Here is a 14,555-nt window from a genome sequence, read left to right as displayed (position 1 = left end):
TGACGCAGCGGGACGAGTTAGTGGATGAACTGGTTGAGGTCGTGAAGTAAATTTTGTGACTCTGACCGGATCGTCCCTAACCTGTCACGTAGCACTTTCGGACCATGGTGTTGGGTTGGACAGTCAGTCATGTTCTTGTTTGATTGTTGGCTGGCCAATTGGCCTTTCATCTCCAACCCTTGGTGTGGGTCTTCCGTCGGTCATGTTCTTGTTTGATTGTTAGCCGGTGGGTTGACCTATGCTTAGGACGGTTCGGGGGTGTTACAATACATGTTGCTGGTAAACCCACACATGTATTGTTCGACTCGGGGGCAACACATAGTTTTGTGACCCCTGAAGTAGCTGCCCAGTTTTGGGATTGTTTTGTGGTTGACAGGATAAATGTGGCCATCTTGACCCCCGCAGACCGAACCCTTCAAGCAAATCAGTGTATCAAGAATGTTCCATTGGTCATTCAAGGCAAAGAGTTTGTGGCAGATCTGTTAGTCGTGCCTTTGAAAGGGTACGAGGTAATCCTTGGAATGGATTGGTTATCGAGCTACAGAGTTCAGGTCGACTGTGGAAAGGGAAGGTTGTTGTTCAGCAGAGATAAACGACCAGAGATGGTATACTATGGAATCAGTCCTAGTATGACTGTGTCTTTGGTAGCAGCAATGAGAGTACAAGATCTGTTTCAAGATGGGGAAGTATATTTGGTGACCTTATCGGTTAGTGGAGGAGCCACTAATGATGAAGTTAAGGTCGAAGACATTGAAGTGGTCCAGGAGTTTAAGGATGTATTTGCACCACTAAAGGAATTACCTCCACCTCGGAGTAATCCCTTTAGTATTGATTTGGAGCCTGAAGCAAAACCTATAGCTAAGGCACCATAACGGATGGCACCTGCGGAGTTGGCCGAGCTAAAGAAACAATTGGAATATCTATTGGAAAAGGGATTCATCCGGTCAAGCTCTTCACCTTAGGGAGCTCTTGTGCTATTTGTGAAGAAGAAGGACGGAAGTATGAGGCTGTGTTTCGATTATCGTGGTATCAACAACATCACGATAAAAGATAAGTATCCTCTTCCAAGGATAGACGAGTTGTTAGACCAACTAAAGGGAGCTGTTGGTTTTCGAAGATTGATTTGGTGTCAGGGCATCACCAAATTCCGATTTCCGAGTCGGACACTATAAAGACGGCGTTTCGGACGAGGTATGGGCAGTACGAGTTTGTAGTTATGCCCTTTGGTCTCACAAACGCACCTGCGGCTTTCATGCGCTTGATGAATGAAGTGTTTCACGACTACCTTGATAAGTTCGTGATCATTTTCATTGATGACATTCTGGTGTATTTGAGAAGTAAGGAGGAGCACAACGAGCATCTGAGACTGGTTATGGAGACGTTACGGAATCAGAAGCTATTTGCCAAGTTCAGCAAGTGCTCGTTTTGGAAGAGAGAGATAGGATTTCTGGGTCACATAGTATCAGGAGAGGGCGTGGCTGCTGATCCAGAAAAGGTCCAAGCCATACGAGAATGGCCTCGACCTACCACTGTGACAGAAGTGAGGAGTTTTCTTGGACTTGCGGGCTATTATCGGAAGTTTGTTAAGGACTTTTCCTCCATTGCAAAGTCTTTAACTAAACTTACCGCTAAAGGAGTTCCTTTCTTATGAGTTGAAGGAATCCTTCACGACCGCACCTGTGTTAGCTTTGCCCGAGCAAGGTAAACCTTACACGGTTTACACGGATGCTTCACGAGTTGGGTTAGGTTGTGTTCTTATGCAAGATGGGCGAGTCATCGCGTATGCCTCGCGACAACTACGGAAGCATGAGGATAACTACAGTACACATGACTTCGAGTTAGCGGCCGTGGTGTTCGCTTTGCGAATTTGGAGATCCTATTCGTATGGAGAAGAAGTGGAGGTATACACGGACCATCAAAGTCTTAAATACCTCTTCACTCAGCCAGATCTCAACCTGCGCCAGCGTAGGTGGATGGAGTTTGTGGCTGACTACGACATACGGATTCACTACCATCCTGGTAAAGCGAATGTTGTTGTGGACGCCTTAAGTCGAAGAAAGTACCAGGAGGATTGTTACAAAGTCTTCCGATACCTCAATAGAAATGGGACTCGATTTCCATGGATTTCATTACCGGATTACCCACTGCTCCAGGTAGATCGAACAACTCGATATGGGTGATTGTGGATACGTTAACCAAGGTCACACACTTTTTGCCTATGCGGGACACTGATAAAGTTGAAGTTCTGGCCGAGCTATACATCGACCAAATCGTGAAGTTACATGGTGTACCCTCAGACATCATCTCAGATCGCGATCCAAGGTTCACAGCATCATTCTGGGAAGCATTGCAAGAAGCCTTGGGAACTAAACTGTACAGAAGCACGGCGTTCCATCCAGAAACAGATGGCCAAACGGAGAGGACCATTCGGACCATCGAGGACATGCTGCGGATGTGTATTCTTGATTGGGCAGGAACCTGGGAGAAGCATTTACCATTGGTTGAGTTCTCGTATAACAACAGTCATCACTCGAGCATAGGGATGTGACCTTATGAAGCTTTATACGGAAGGCCATGCAAGACGCCTATGTGTTGGACGGAAGTGGGCGAAAGAAGAATATTTGGGTCACCTATTGTTCAGGAGACCATGATTAAGCTGGAGACGATTCAGGCCAACATGAAGATGGCTCAAGACCGTCAGAAGAAGTACGCAGACTAGTCAAGAAGAGAGGTAACTTTCGAGATAGGAGATTGGGTCTATTTGAAAGTTACTGCACAGAAAGGGAAGGACAAATTTGGCAAGGTCGGGAAACTTAAGGTCAGGTTCATTGGTCCATACAAGATCATCGGGAAGGTTGGTGAGGTAGCTTACCGTTTGGATCTGCCAGCGGATATGCATCTACATCCTGTATTTCATGTTTCCATGCTTCGGAAACATATACGGGATCCAAGTGCTGTTGAACCCGAGAGACTAAAGGAGTTGAGGACAAACCATACGTATCCGGAAGGACCAATCAGATTGGCAGAACGGCGTATTCGGAAGCTCAAGAATCGTGAGATTGCTCAAGTACAAGTGTTCTGGAGAAGACAAAACAGGATTCATGTTACTTGGGAGGATGAAGCGAGATTTAAAACCGATCACCCGGAGTTTATCCGAGAGGATGTTGTGATGGAAGAAGGAGGCCCCTCAGAGCCTTAGAATTCGAGGACGAATTCTGTTAACGGGGGGAGAATGCAGAAACCCTTTAAAAAAAAAGAAAGAGAATGGTTGAATATCTTTTGGGTTGTCGAGTCGCGGACGATCAGATTGTTCTTGTCTAAACCATGAGTCAAATATGCCACTAGACAATGGTTAGAAAATGTGGTAGATTGATTCAAAGGACGTTTGAAGAATGACACTTTTGGAACCACAACAGGAAGATCGGAAATTGGGTGAAAAACCCTAAATTTCGGTATTATGGAATTTTTCAAAAAGCCGGAAGCTCGGGAAATATTTTTCCTTAAGATCAGAGTTTAAATGGAGGTTATTAAAAATACTCAGGCCATCAGAACGGGTGTAGAAATATATTTGGGATTGATCGCGGGACAAAAATTCACCGGAAAGGTCGAAATCGGCCGAATTGACCAAGAAGCTCGAGGTGGCTTGATGTGTATGTGTTCAGGACGTAGTGTCAAACTCCTGGGAGTATGTGTGTCAAGGGAATCATGAGGTGCTGCAGTACATGCAACCTGTACATGCAAGATGACAAGTGGAGCACGAGGTGGATCGGCCAAGCACGAGGTGTTGCAATGCATGCGACCGGGGCATGCGGCCAGACATGTGGAGGACATGCTGTCTCCTTGCATGGAGCCAGGCCATGCATCCAGACAGGTAGAGGGCGTGGTGTCATCATGCATGAGACTGATACATGCAGCCAGCCATGTGAAGCACGAGGTGTCGCCGCGCATGCGCCTGGAGCCATGCGAACGGACATACGGGCTGCCACACGGCTTGTTCCTGATTGGTTGCTGATTCCTATAAATAGTCCACGACCCCCTCTCATTTCAACCCATCCAGAACACATCAAACCTAGTTCCAAACGTAAAGAGAAAGCAAAGAATGAAAGATCGAGTTTCGATAGTTTTCGAGCGATTTAAGCAGTTTTCGAGAACATTTACTCTGCCGATTTGGAGTCAGCATCTAGAAAAGGTTCTTTTCAAGTGAAGAGAAATCAGTTCTAGTGGAGACCAGTTCAAGTGGAGATCAGTCAAGAAGAGGGTCTACTTGTGAAGGTCGGGAAAGGGTTCGGATCACAGAAGTTGGGTTTGGGGTCAACGCCACGGTCAACCAAAAACTGTGAGTTATAATCAATTGATTGCTGAGTTGTTTTCATGCAGGGTCCCGTTACTTGGAAGTTGGATCATGGCAGGAGGACAGGTCTAACTGAGTAACGGTTTGACTAGTTAAAAATTGAGGTTAGGTTGATTAAGTTGATAGCATGCTTGTTATTGCTTGAGAACCGTAGTAGCATGCTAATGGTTAGGTTGATTGGTTAGTTAGCGAATGCGGAATGCTTAGATGATATCGCTAAGTTGTGGATAGTTACGTATTCTGGAATTAGTCTTATGTTAGATTCTGGAATATGATTGATTGTGTTAATTTGCGATTAATACTAGGAACCTTGTGTTATTTTACCGGTTTTAGTATTAATCATATATTGGCCATAGAGCATTTGTGTAACACACAATGCTAGGCATGTTTGAGGTGGATGTGTTGATTGTGTGGTAATTAATCCTAGAAACCTTGTGTTATTTTTACCGGGGTTAGTATTAATCGTATATTGGCCGATAGAATTTGTGTAACCCACAATGCTAGGCATATTGGGGTGAGTTAGTGTTCCTTCAGACCTCGTACCCGGCGGGTTCAAGGAAACCCCTTATTCGCTGGATCGGGAAGACTCAGATAGACGGGGCCATGGCCTATGGCTGAGTTATTACATGACGGTGTAATGTGGTAGTGACCCGAAGGACTGTGGACTGTCGCGCGGTGACCCGAAGGACAGTGGGCCGCGGTCGGTTGAAAGTTCCTTCTTCTGGCCTTTGTGGTAGGAAGATAGGATATTGCCGATAGTGAAGGAGGAACATAACGTCACCAGGGCCTGAGTTTGTTATACATATTATATCGTGTTTTGGGTTGTTAAACCCTGGTTTAAATCGAGTTTGAGTTTGGTGATGAGCTAATAATTAGCATAATGCTAGTTATCTTGCTATCGTTTCCGCTGTGTATTTTGGATATTGCTTATTGTTATTGAATTGTGTTGTTTGGCGAACCTCTCGCTTTAGATTGTTCGGGGTGGGATAGCGAGGGGTTGTATTTGTTAAATCACCCCTCACTCGTTGTTGTTTTCAGGTTACCAGTAGTGAGCTCGTAGAAGGCGCGGGAGGCTAGGCTGGCTGGTGTAGATTTGCATCTTTTTGCTTAAGACGCTTTCAGAATATAAGTATGTACTTTCGCTTTCTTGGCATGCCACCACTTGTATAATATTTTGTGTATTGTAAACCAGATATTATATAAGATAAATAAAGTGAATGTTTTGTGAAAATGCCTGGTTGTTCTGATATTAGCTTGTCCGAGCTAACACAACGTCAGATTGGAGTATGGGTTGAGAAGCCTTAGGCTTTTGTCTGATGGGACGTGTTAGTGGGCGGCCTGGTCTAGTTACGAATTGCACTTTTTGTAACTTTGGCTGGATTTCCCGTTAACCCATCATGTAGCGCTCCTGAACCTTGGTAGACGGTCGGGCCATCGGTCATGTTCTTCTTTGATTGTTGGCCGGTGGTTCGACCTATGCCTAAAATGGTTCGGGGGTGTTACAGAGGTGGTATCAGAGCATGGTTTCGTCCATGCGTGACACAAGTGCTTTTTAACGATTTTATAGAGTCAAAGGAGTCGCAAAATGATGATTAGGAAACCAGCCGCTTCCCGTAGTAGGATTATGACTTACCCTTTTGATTGTGTGCAGATGGCTAATCGCGGGCAGGTGATGATGGACGAGGTCGGATATGGGGAGAGGGTATGGATTGGACAGGCAGAGGATTGAGTTACAGATCAGATAAGAATAATGGAAATGGAATCAGTGAGATGTTTGGACACGATAGGAGCCATCTGCAGAGAACAAGATCTTTACCTGTTTACGATAACATTACTAGAGTGAGAGAAGACAGTATGGCTTGCTTTGAGCACTCTAATTTCTTCAAAGTAACAGCACCGGAGGAACGACCTGGCTAGTTAAGGCCAGGAGCATATCACCGACGGAAGAGACAAGCCGACCGGTGCTCACCGAAGGCGGACCGGGCGACCCATCCCAAAGTTCAACTACGAGCTTTTTAACTGCAACAACTTAAATATACGTTATTGGAGCTGGAATTACTGCGGCTGCTGGCACCAGACTTGCCCTCCAGTGGATCCTCGTTAAGGGCTTTAGATTGTACTCATTCCAATTACCAGACTCAAAGAGCCCGGTATTGTTATTTATTGTCACTACCTCCCCGTGTCAGGATTGGGTAATTTGCACGCCTGCTGCCTTCCTTGGATGTGGTAGCCGTTTCTCAGGCTCCCTCCCCGGAATCGAACCCTAATTCTCCATCACCCGTTACCACCATGGTAGGCCACTATCCTACCATCAAAAGTTGACATGGCAGAAATTTGAATGATGCGTCGCCAGCACTAAGGCCATGCGATCCGTCGAGTTATCATGAATCATCAGAGCAACGGGCACAGCCCGCGTCGACCTTTTATCTAATAAATGTATCCCTTCCAGAAGTCGGGGTTTGTTGCACGTATTAGCTCTAGAATTACTACGGTTATCCGAGTAGTAGTTACCATCAAACAAACTTTAACTGATTTAATTAGCCATTCGCAGTTTCACAGTCTGAATTCGTTCATACTTACACATGCATGGCTTAATCTTTGAGACAAGCATATGACTACTGGCAGGATCAACCAGGTAGCATTCATAAATCAGGGCAAGACCACGTAATATTCCCGCAAACACATGGAAAGTGGGAACAGACGCAGACTTGACCGTCATCTTTTGTCCGGAGACAAACGTGCTTAGCGGGACATAATTTCTTCGAGTCACCGCCACAATATTTCCGCAACCGAGATCTCAGCAAACAGCTTATTCACCTTTGCGAACAATGCATAAATTATGCAAAGACGCAAGGATCACAAGTGCCGGCTTATGTGTTCACGACTTCCCCACTGAAGGAGATGCCGCAAACAACATTTTAAGCAAAGCTTAAAAATTCCTTCTAGATAGGTATGCAACACATGCCCCAGATCAGTTCAACAAGCATAAAACTACGCTAGTGAAGAAACTGAGGAGGATAGTTGGTCTGTAGTTGGGTGCGCGAGCACAGAGCCTACAAACACTAGCTATCCAATCACCACTCATACGCCAAATGTTCATTTGCCCCGCTAAAATCAATCTTTCCAACCACTCTTGATATGTAATCAAAAGAGCAACTGGAAGACGGGTGAAACCAGGCCAAGACCACACAAGCGCGAAAATTTGAAGTTAGGGACAAAACGGTCCGCCGGAAAATTCACCGGAAAAGTTACCGGAAAATTCACCGGAGACAATCTGGCCAACGACCTTAACCTAGCCATCGATAGTGTTGGACCGAGCAGTCCAACATTACATATTCATTCGGGTACTGAGGGTAGGCTCAAAAGAGTGCCTACCCCTTATATAGACAAAACACTATTTTTCAGTTTGTCACCAGTAGACATTGGTTGTGTTCCGGGAGTATTTTTAATGTAAAAAAAAATACTTCGAATTTGAATCTGATTTTTTGCATGCTTCATAAGAATGGATAAAGCTATTTTCTGGTACATTTTCACGATTTCTTTTGCTTCTAACCATGTATTTTGCATGCTACAAAGTTCGGTGTTTCGTGGTCTAAACGGATTTCTACAGCAACTTTTGATCAACACTCGACATCCTAAACTCTTTGTTGACATATTTTGGATGTTTCCTTTCAGAAAAATTTCTTCAAAAATATTTATTTTTAAATTTTTGGCTTCTCGGGTGATTTTGGCTGTCCGTGGGTGATTTTGGCCCACGTGGGCTAACTGTTCAGTACACACAGGACGTCCGTGTGTGTCCGTCAGCACACACAGGACGTCCGTGGCTGTCCGTGTGTGTCTGTCAGCACACACAGAACGTCTGTGGCTGTCCATCAGTACACATATCAGCACGCTGGTCCTTGGACTCAGCACGCTGGCCCTTCCCGTGGACTGTTTGGGTGATTTTGGCCCACGTGGGATGTCTGTTCAGTACACACAGGACGTCCGTGGGTGTCCGCCAGCACACACAGGACGTCTGTGGCTCTCCGTCAGTACACACAGGACGTCCGTGGCTGTCCGTGTGTGTCCATCAGCGCACATAGGACGTCCGTGGCTGTCCATCAGTACACATATCAGCACGTTGGTCCTTGGACTCAGCACGCTGGCCCTTCCCGTGGACTGTTCGGTGATTTTGGCCCACGTGGGCTGTGTGTTCAGTACACACAGGACGTCCGTGGGTGTCCGTCAGCAACCACAAGACGTCCGTGGGTGTCCGTCAGCACACACAGGACGTCCGTGGCTGTCCGTGTGTGTCCGTGTGTGTCCGTCAGCACACACAGGACGTTTGTGGCTGTCCATCAGTACACATATCATCACGTTGGTCCTTGGACTCAGCACGCTGACCCTTCCCGTGGACTGTTCGGATGATTTTGGCCCACGTGGGCTGTTTGTTCAGTACACACAGGACGTCAGTGGGTGTCCATCAGCACACACAGGACGTCCGTGTGTGTCTATCAGCACACACAGGACGTCTGTGGCTGTCCGTGTGTGTCCGTGTGTGTCCGTCAGCACACACATAACGTCAGTGGCTGTCCATCAGTACACATATCAGCACGTTGGTCCTAGGACTCAGCAAGCTGACCCTTCCCGCGGACTGTTCGGGTGATTTTGGCCCACGTGGGCTGTCTGTTCAGTACACACAGGACGTCCGGGGGTGTAGAAACCCGTTAAAAAAAAAAAAAAAAAAATATTATTATTTAGTGGTCGTACCGCGGGCAATGGATGGTCAAAGAATTGATCATGGGTGAACCATAAGCTGCTGGACCATGGTTAGAAAAGTGTTAGATTGATCAGAAGGATGTTTTGGAAGAATCACATTTTTGAAGCACGACGGTTTAGAAGCTCGACGTTTTTGAAGATTGACGTTTCTTCATCGCGAAGTTTTCTCAGAATGTCTTCGTATCAGTAAAATATTATTCTGAAGACATTATAAGTCGGAAGCAGGACGGGAATTAAGCAGGACGGGAAGCAAGCACGACGGGATTGAAGCACGACGGGAAAACCCGAAGTTGGGCGAAAACCCTAATTTTGGTATTATCAATTTTTCGAGGAAGCCGGAGGCTCGAGAAATATTTTCCATCAAGGTCAGGATTCACTTGGAGTTTATTAAAAATATTCATCTCATCAGAACGGGCGTAGAAAAATATTCGGGATTGATCGCGGGACGAAAATTCATCAGAAGGGTCGAAATCAGTCGAATGGACCGAGAAGCTCGAGCTGGCCTTATCTATGAGATAAGGACGTGATGTAACCTGCCTGGCATGGTATGTGGCAAGGGAAGCAGGAGGTGTTGAAGCCCAGGAGAGCACAGCATGCTGATTGACACCCAGAAGCACGAGGTGCCGCGAAACCTGCGATCGGAGCATGCTGAGCGACATGTGTGTGCGGAGTGTCAATCTGGATGAGGTCAGGCCGTGGATCAGACATCTGGAGGGCATGGTGTCACTCTGCATGATGTCCTGGTCATGCCATCAGACATGTGGAGCACGAGGTGCCGCGACGCATGCGTCCGGAGCCATGCGAGGCGACACACGGGCTGCCACACGGCTTGTTCTGATTGGTTGCTGCATCCTATATAAACCCCACGACCCCAGATCATTTTAAACCATCCAGCACACCTGAAACTCAGAGAAAAACGTGAGAGAGAAAGCAAAGAAAGAAAGATCGAGTTTCGATAGTTTTCGAGCGATTTAGGCAGTTTTCGAGAACAGTTACTCTGCCGATTTTGAGTCAGCACTTGGAGAAGATTCTGTTCAAGTGAAGAGAGATCAGTTCTAGTGGAGACCAGTTCAAGTGAAGATCAGTCCAGACGTGGGTCTACTTGTGAAGGTCGGGAAAGGGTTCGGATCACAGAAGTCGGGTTTGGGGTCAAGGCCACGGTCAACCAAAAACTGTGAGTTATAATCAATTGATTGCTGAGTTGTTTTTATGCAGGGTCCCGTTACTTGGAAGTTGGATCATGGCAGGAGGCCAGGTCTAACTGAGTAACGGTTTGAGTAGTTAATAATTGAGGTTATGTTGTTTAAGTTGATAGCATGCTTAGTTATTGCTTGAGAACCGTAGTAGCATGCTAATGGTTAGGTTGATTGGTTAGTTAGCGAATGCAGAATGCTTAGATGATATCGCTAAGTTGTGGATAGTTAGGTATTCTGGAATTAGTCTTTATGCTAGATTCTGGAATGTGGTTGATTGTGTTGTGATTATTACTTGAAACCTTGTGTTATTTTTACCGGGTTTAGTATTAATCGTATATTGGCCGATAGCATTTGTGTAACCCACAATGCTAGGCATATTGGGGTGAGTTAGTGTTCCTTCAGACCTCGTACCCGGCGGGTTCAAGGAAACCCCTTATTCGCTGGATCGGGAAGACTCAGACGAACGGTGTCATGTACTATGGCTGAGTATTACACGACGGTGTAATGGGACAGTGACCCGAAGGACTGTGGGCTGTCGCGCGGTGACCCGAAGGACTGTGGGCCGCGGTCGGTTGAAAGTTCCTTCTTCCGGCCTTTGTGGTAGGGAGATAGGATATTGCCGATAGTGAAGGAGGAACCTAACGTCACCAGGGCCCGAGTTTGTTATATATATTATATCGTGTTTTGGGTTGTTAAACCCTGGTTTAAATCGAGTTTGAGTTTGGTGATAAGCTAGTAATTAGCGTAATGCTAGTTATCTTGCTATGGTTTACCGCTGCGTATTTCGAATATTGCTTATTGTTATTAAATTGTGTTGTTAGGTGAACCTCTCGCTTTAGATTGTTTGGGGTGGGATAGCGAGGGGTTGTATTTGTTAGTGGGGGATTGTAACTCGCTGAGTAATGCTAGATTACTCACTCCTCACTCGTTGTTGTTTTCAGGTGACCAGTAGTGAGCTCGTAGAAAGCGCGGGAGGCTAGGCTGGCTGGTGTAGATTTGCATCTTTTTGCTTAAGACGCTTTCAGACTATAAGTATGTACTTTCGCTTTCTTGGCATGCCACCACTTGTATAATATTTTGTGTATTGTAAACCAGATATTATATAAGATAAATAAAGCGAATGTTTTGTGAAACTGCCTTGTTGTTCTGATATTAGCTTGTCCGAGCTAACACAACGTCAGATTGGAGTACGGGTTGAGAAGCCTTAGGCTTTGGTCTGACGGGACGTGTTAGTGGGCGGCCTGGCCTAGTTACAAATTGCACTTTTTGTAACTTTGGCTGGATTGCCCGTTAACCCGTCTTGTAGCGCTCCTGAGCCTTGGTAGACGGTCGGGCCGTCGGTCATGTTCTTGTTTGATTGTTGGCCGGTGGTTTGACCTATGCCTAGAACGGTTCGGGGGTGTTACAGAGGTGGTATCAGAGCATGGTTTCGTCCATGCGTGACACAAGTGCTTTTTTTAACGGTTTTATCGAGTCAAAGGAGTCGCAAAAAGATGATTAGGAAACCAGCCGCTTCCCGTGGTAGGAATATGACTTACCCTTTTTATTGTGTGCAGATGGCTAATCGCGGGACAGGTGATGATGGACGAGGTCGGATATGGGGAGAGGGTATGGATTGGACAGGCGGAGGATTGGGTCACAGATCAGATCAGGATAATGGAAATGGCATTAGTGAGATGTTTGGACACGATAGGAGCCCTCTGCAGAGAACAAGATCTTTTCCTGTTTACGGTAACAGGACTAGAGTGAGAGAAGACAGTTTGGCGAGTATTGGCCCAAGTCGTAATTGGGACCAGAGACATCAACATGATCAATCCGTTCAATCAAACCCAAGGCCAGATCAGAACCGTGCCACCGAAAGACCACAAGATCATGGAACCGAAAACACCCTTAAGCTTTTACATGACGTGATGACCGAGGCACTTGGTAACCAAGGCAGGCGTACTCAACCCCCTGAAGTTTCCAAGCTATTATCTACCATGAAGAACATTGGATCCTACAAGTTCAAAGGAGGATCCGATCCTATTGAGGCCGACAAGTGGATTACTATGATGGAGAAGAATTTTGAAGCCATGGAGTGCCCGGAGGAGTATAAGAAGAAGATCGCTGTGTACTACTTGGAAGGCGACGCCACAGGATGGTGGGACAGCATAGACAGACAGCGTGGACACAACATCACATCATGGGAGTCGTTCAAGGGAGAGTTTGAGAGGAAATACTTTCCTCCAGAAGCAAAGCATCGATTGGAGCGCCAGTTCATGAACCTTGTTCAAGGAGATAGGCCAGTGAGGAGTTACGAATCTGAGTTCACAAGGTTGAGGCGACATGTCTTTGATGGGCGTGAAGATGAAGCAACTATGATCCGTAACTTTATGTACGGATTGAAGCCGGAGCTTGGAAGTCGTTTAGCTGGAAGCAACTTTAGCAGCTTATCTGAGCTAGTGGAAAAAGCTGTTAATGTTGAAACTGTATTGGAGGCTGAAAGGAAGACCTTACCACATTCTGGTGGACACACCAAGTTTAGCCAAGGAGAAAGGCCAAATTTCAACAAGGGTCCAAGATCTTACAAAGGAAAAGGGCGAGGATTTGGAGGCCAAGCCAACAATCGTGGTAACACTGTGGTGTGTTACATATGTGATCAACCGGGACATATTTCTAAGTTTTGTCCCAACAGACAACGGAGTAACCAGCAGGGTTATTCATCTATAAGGATGGAAGATGTTACTTGTTTCTCTTGCGGTATGAAGGGCCATTATGCATCGTCATGTCCAAACAAGCCAATCCCTGCGACCCCTCTCGCAATCCGAGCTCCTCCTAGCCGTCCAGCTATTGAGCCAGCACCAAAGAAGCAAAACCTAGGAGGTAGAGTTTATGCCTTAGGTGTAGAAAACCCAGACAATGCAGGACCGTCAAGCGGTCCCATCACAGGTATTGTGGGTGCTTAACCTCCTCTTTTTATTGAATGGAAATTTAGTTGCTGGAATCTAGTTAGTATGCTGGTTAGTATAGATTGCTTGATCGCTAGGTTGCGCGTTTAGAAATTTAGGATGATGATTGATGGTTGTGAGAATTTTGATTAGTATTTTTGTGATTAAGATATTGTTGATTGGATTACTGTGGCAGGAACCATACATGTTGCTGGTAAACCCACACATGTATTGTTCGACTCGGGGGCAACACATAGTTTTGTGACCCCTGAAGTAGCTGCCCGGTTTTGGGATTGTTTTGTGGTTGACAGGATAAACGTGGCCGTCTTGACCCCCGCAGACCGAACCCTTCAAGCAAATCAGTGTATCAAGAATGTTCCATTGGTCATTCAAGGCAAAGAGTTTGTGGCAGATCTGTTAGTCGTGCCTTTGAAAGGGTACGAGGTAATCCTTGGAATGGATTGGTTATCGAGCTACGGAGTTCAGATCGACTGTGGAAAGGGAAGGTTGTTGTTCGGCAGAGGTAAACGACCAGAGATGGTATACTATGGAATCAGTCCTAGTATGACCGTGTCTTTAGTAGCAGCGATGAGAGTACAAGATTTGTTTCAAGACGGGGATGTATATTTGGTGACCTTATCGGTTAGTGGAGGAGCCACTAATGATGAAGTTAAGGTCGAAGACATAGAAGTGGTCCAAGAGTTTGAGGATATCTTTGCACCACTAAAGGAATTACCTCCACCTCGGAGTAATCCCTTTACCATTACTTTGGAGCCTGAAGCAAAACCTATAGCTAAGGCACCATATCGGATGGCACCTGCGGAATTAGCCGAGCTAAAGAAACAATTGGAAGATCTATTGGAAAAGGGATTCATCCGGTCGAGCTCTTCACCTTGGGGAGCTCCTGTGTTATTTGTGAAGAAGAAGGATGGAAGCATGAGGTTGTGTATCGATTATCGTGGTATCAACAACATCACGATAAAAGATAAGTATCCTCTTCCGAGGATAGACGAGTTGTTAGACCAACTAAAGGGAGCTAGTTGGTTTTCGAAGATTGATTTGGCATCAGGGTATCACCAAATTCCTATTGCCAAGTCAGACATTATGAAGACGGCGTTTCGGACGAGGTATGGGCAGTACGAGTTTGTAGTTATGCCCTTTGGTCTCACAAACGCGCCTGCGGCTTTCATGCGTTTGATGAATGAAGTGTTTCACGACTATCTCGACAAGTTCGTGATCATTTTCATTGATGACATCCTGGTGTACTCGAAAAGTAAGGAAGAGCACAAAGAGCATCTGAGACTGGTTATGGAGAGGTTACGG

The 14,555-nt window shown here is 45.9% G+C and overlaps 2 protein-coding genes across 2 annotated transcripts; both read left to right on the top strand.

The window, feature by feature from the left end:
* Positions 1-2,647: 2,647 nt before the first annotated feature.
* LOC106354751 lies at positions 2,648-3,199 on the top strand. The gene is made up of 2 exons (XM_013794777.1): positions 2,648-2,696; positions 2,769-3,199. The coding sequence occupies exons 1-2, from the start codon at positions 2,648-2,650 to the stop codon at positions 3,197-3,199; spliced, it is 480 nt and encodes a 159-aa protein (XP_013650231.1).
* A 9,157-nt stretch (positions 3,200-12,356) lies between these two features.
* Positions 12,357-13,250, top strand: LOC125596361. Its single transcript, XM_048771535.1, has one exon. It carries the CDS (start codon positions 12,357-12,359, stop codon positions 13,248-13,250), a length of 894 nt encoding a protein of 297 aa, XP_048627492.1.
* The last annotated feature ends 1,305 nt before the right edge of the window (positions 13,251-14,555 follow it).

The sequence above is a fragment of the Brassica napus genome, unplaced genomic scaffold (assembly GCF_020379485.1).
Source record: "Brassica napus cultivar Da-Ae unplaced genomic scaffold, Da-Ae ScsIHWf_1200;HRSCAF=1717, whole genome shotgun sequence".
Lineage (NCBI taxonomy): Eukaryota > Viridiplantae > Streptophyta > Magnoliopsida > Brassicales > Brassicaceae > Brassica > Brassica napus.
The sequence above is the reverse complement of the archived record's forward strand: the minus strand, read 5'-3'. Positions and strand labels throughout refer to the sequence as shown.

Excerpts from the sequence above, each read along its gene's own strand:
- LOC125596361 (XM_048771535.1), top strand. The coding sequence starts at position 12,357 with ATGGAGAAGAATTTTGAAGCCATGGAGTGCCCGGAGGAGTATAAGAAG.
- LOC106354751 (XM_013794777.1), top strand. The coding sequence starts at position 2,648 with ATGATTAAGCTGGAGACGATTCAGGCCAACATGAAGATGGCTCAAGAC. Across the intron at positions 2,697-2,768 it reads CATGAAGATGGCTCAAGACC|TTACTGCACAGAAAGGGAAG; the intron begins GTCAGAAGAAGT and ends TCTATTTGAAAG.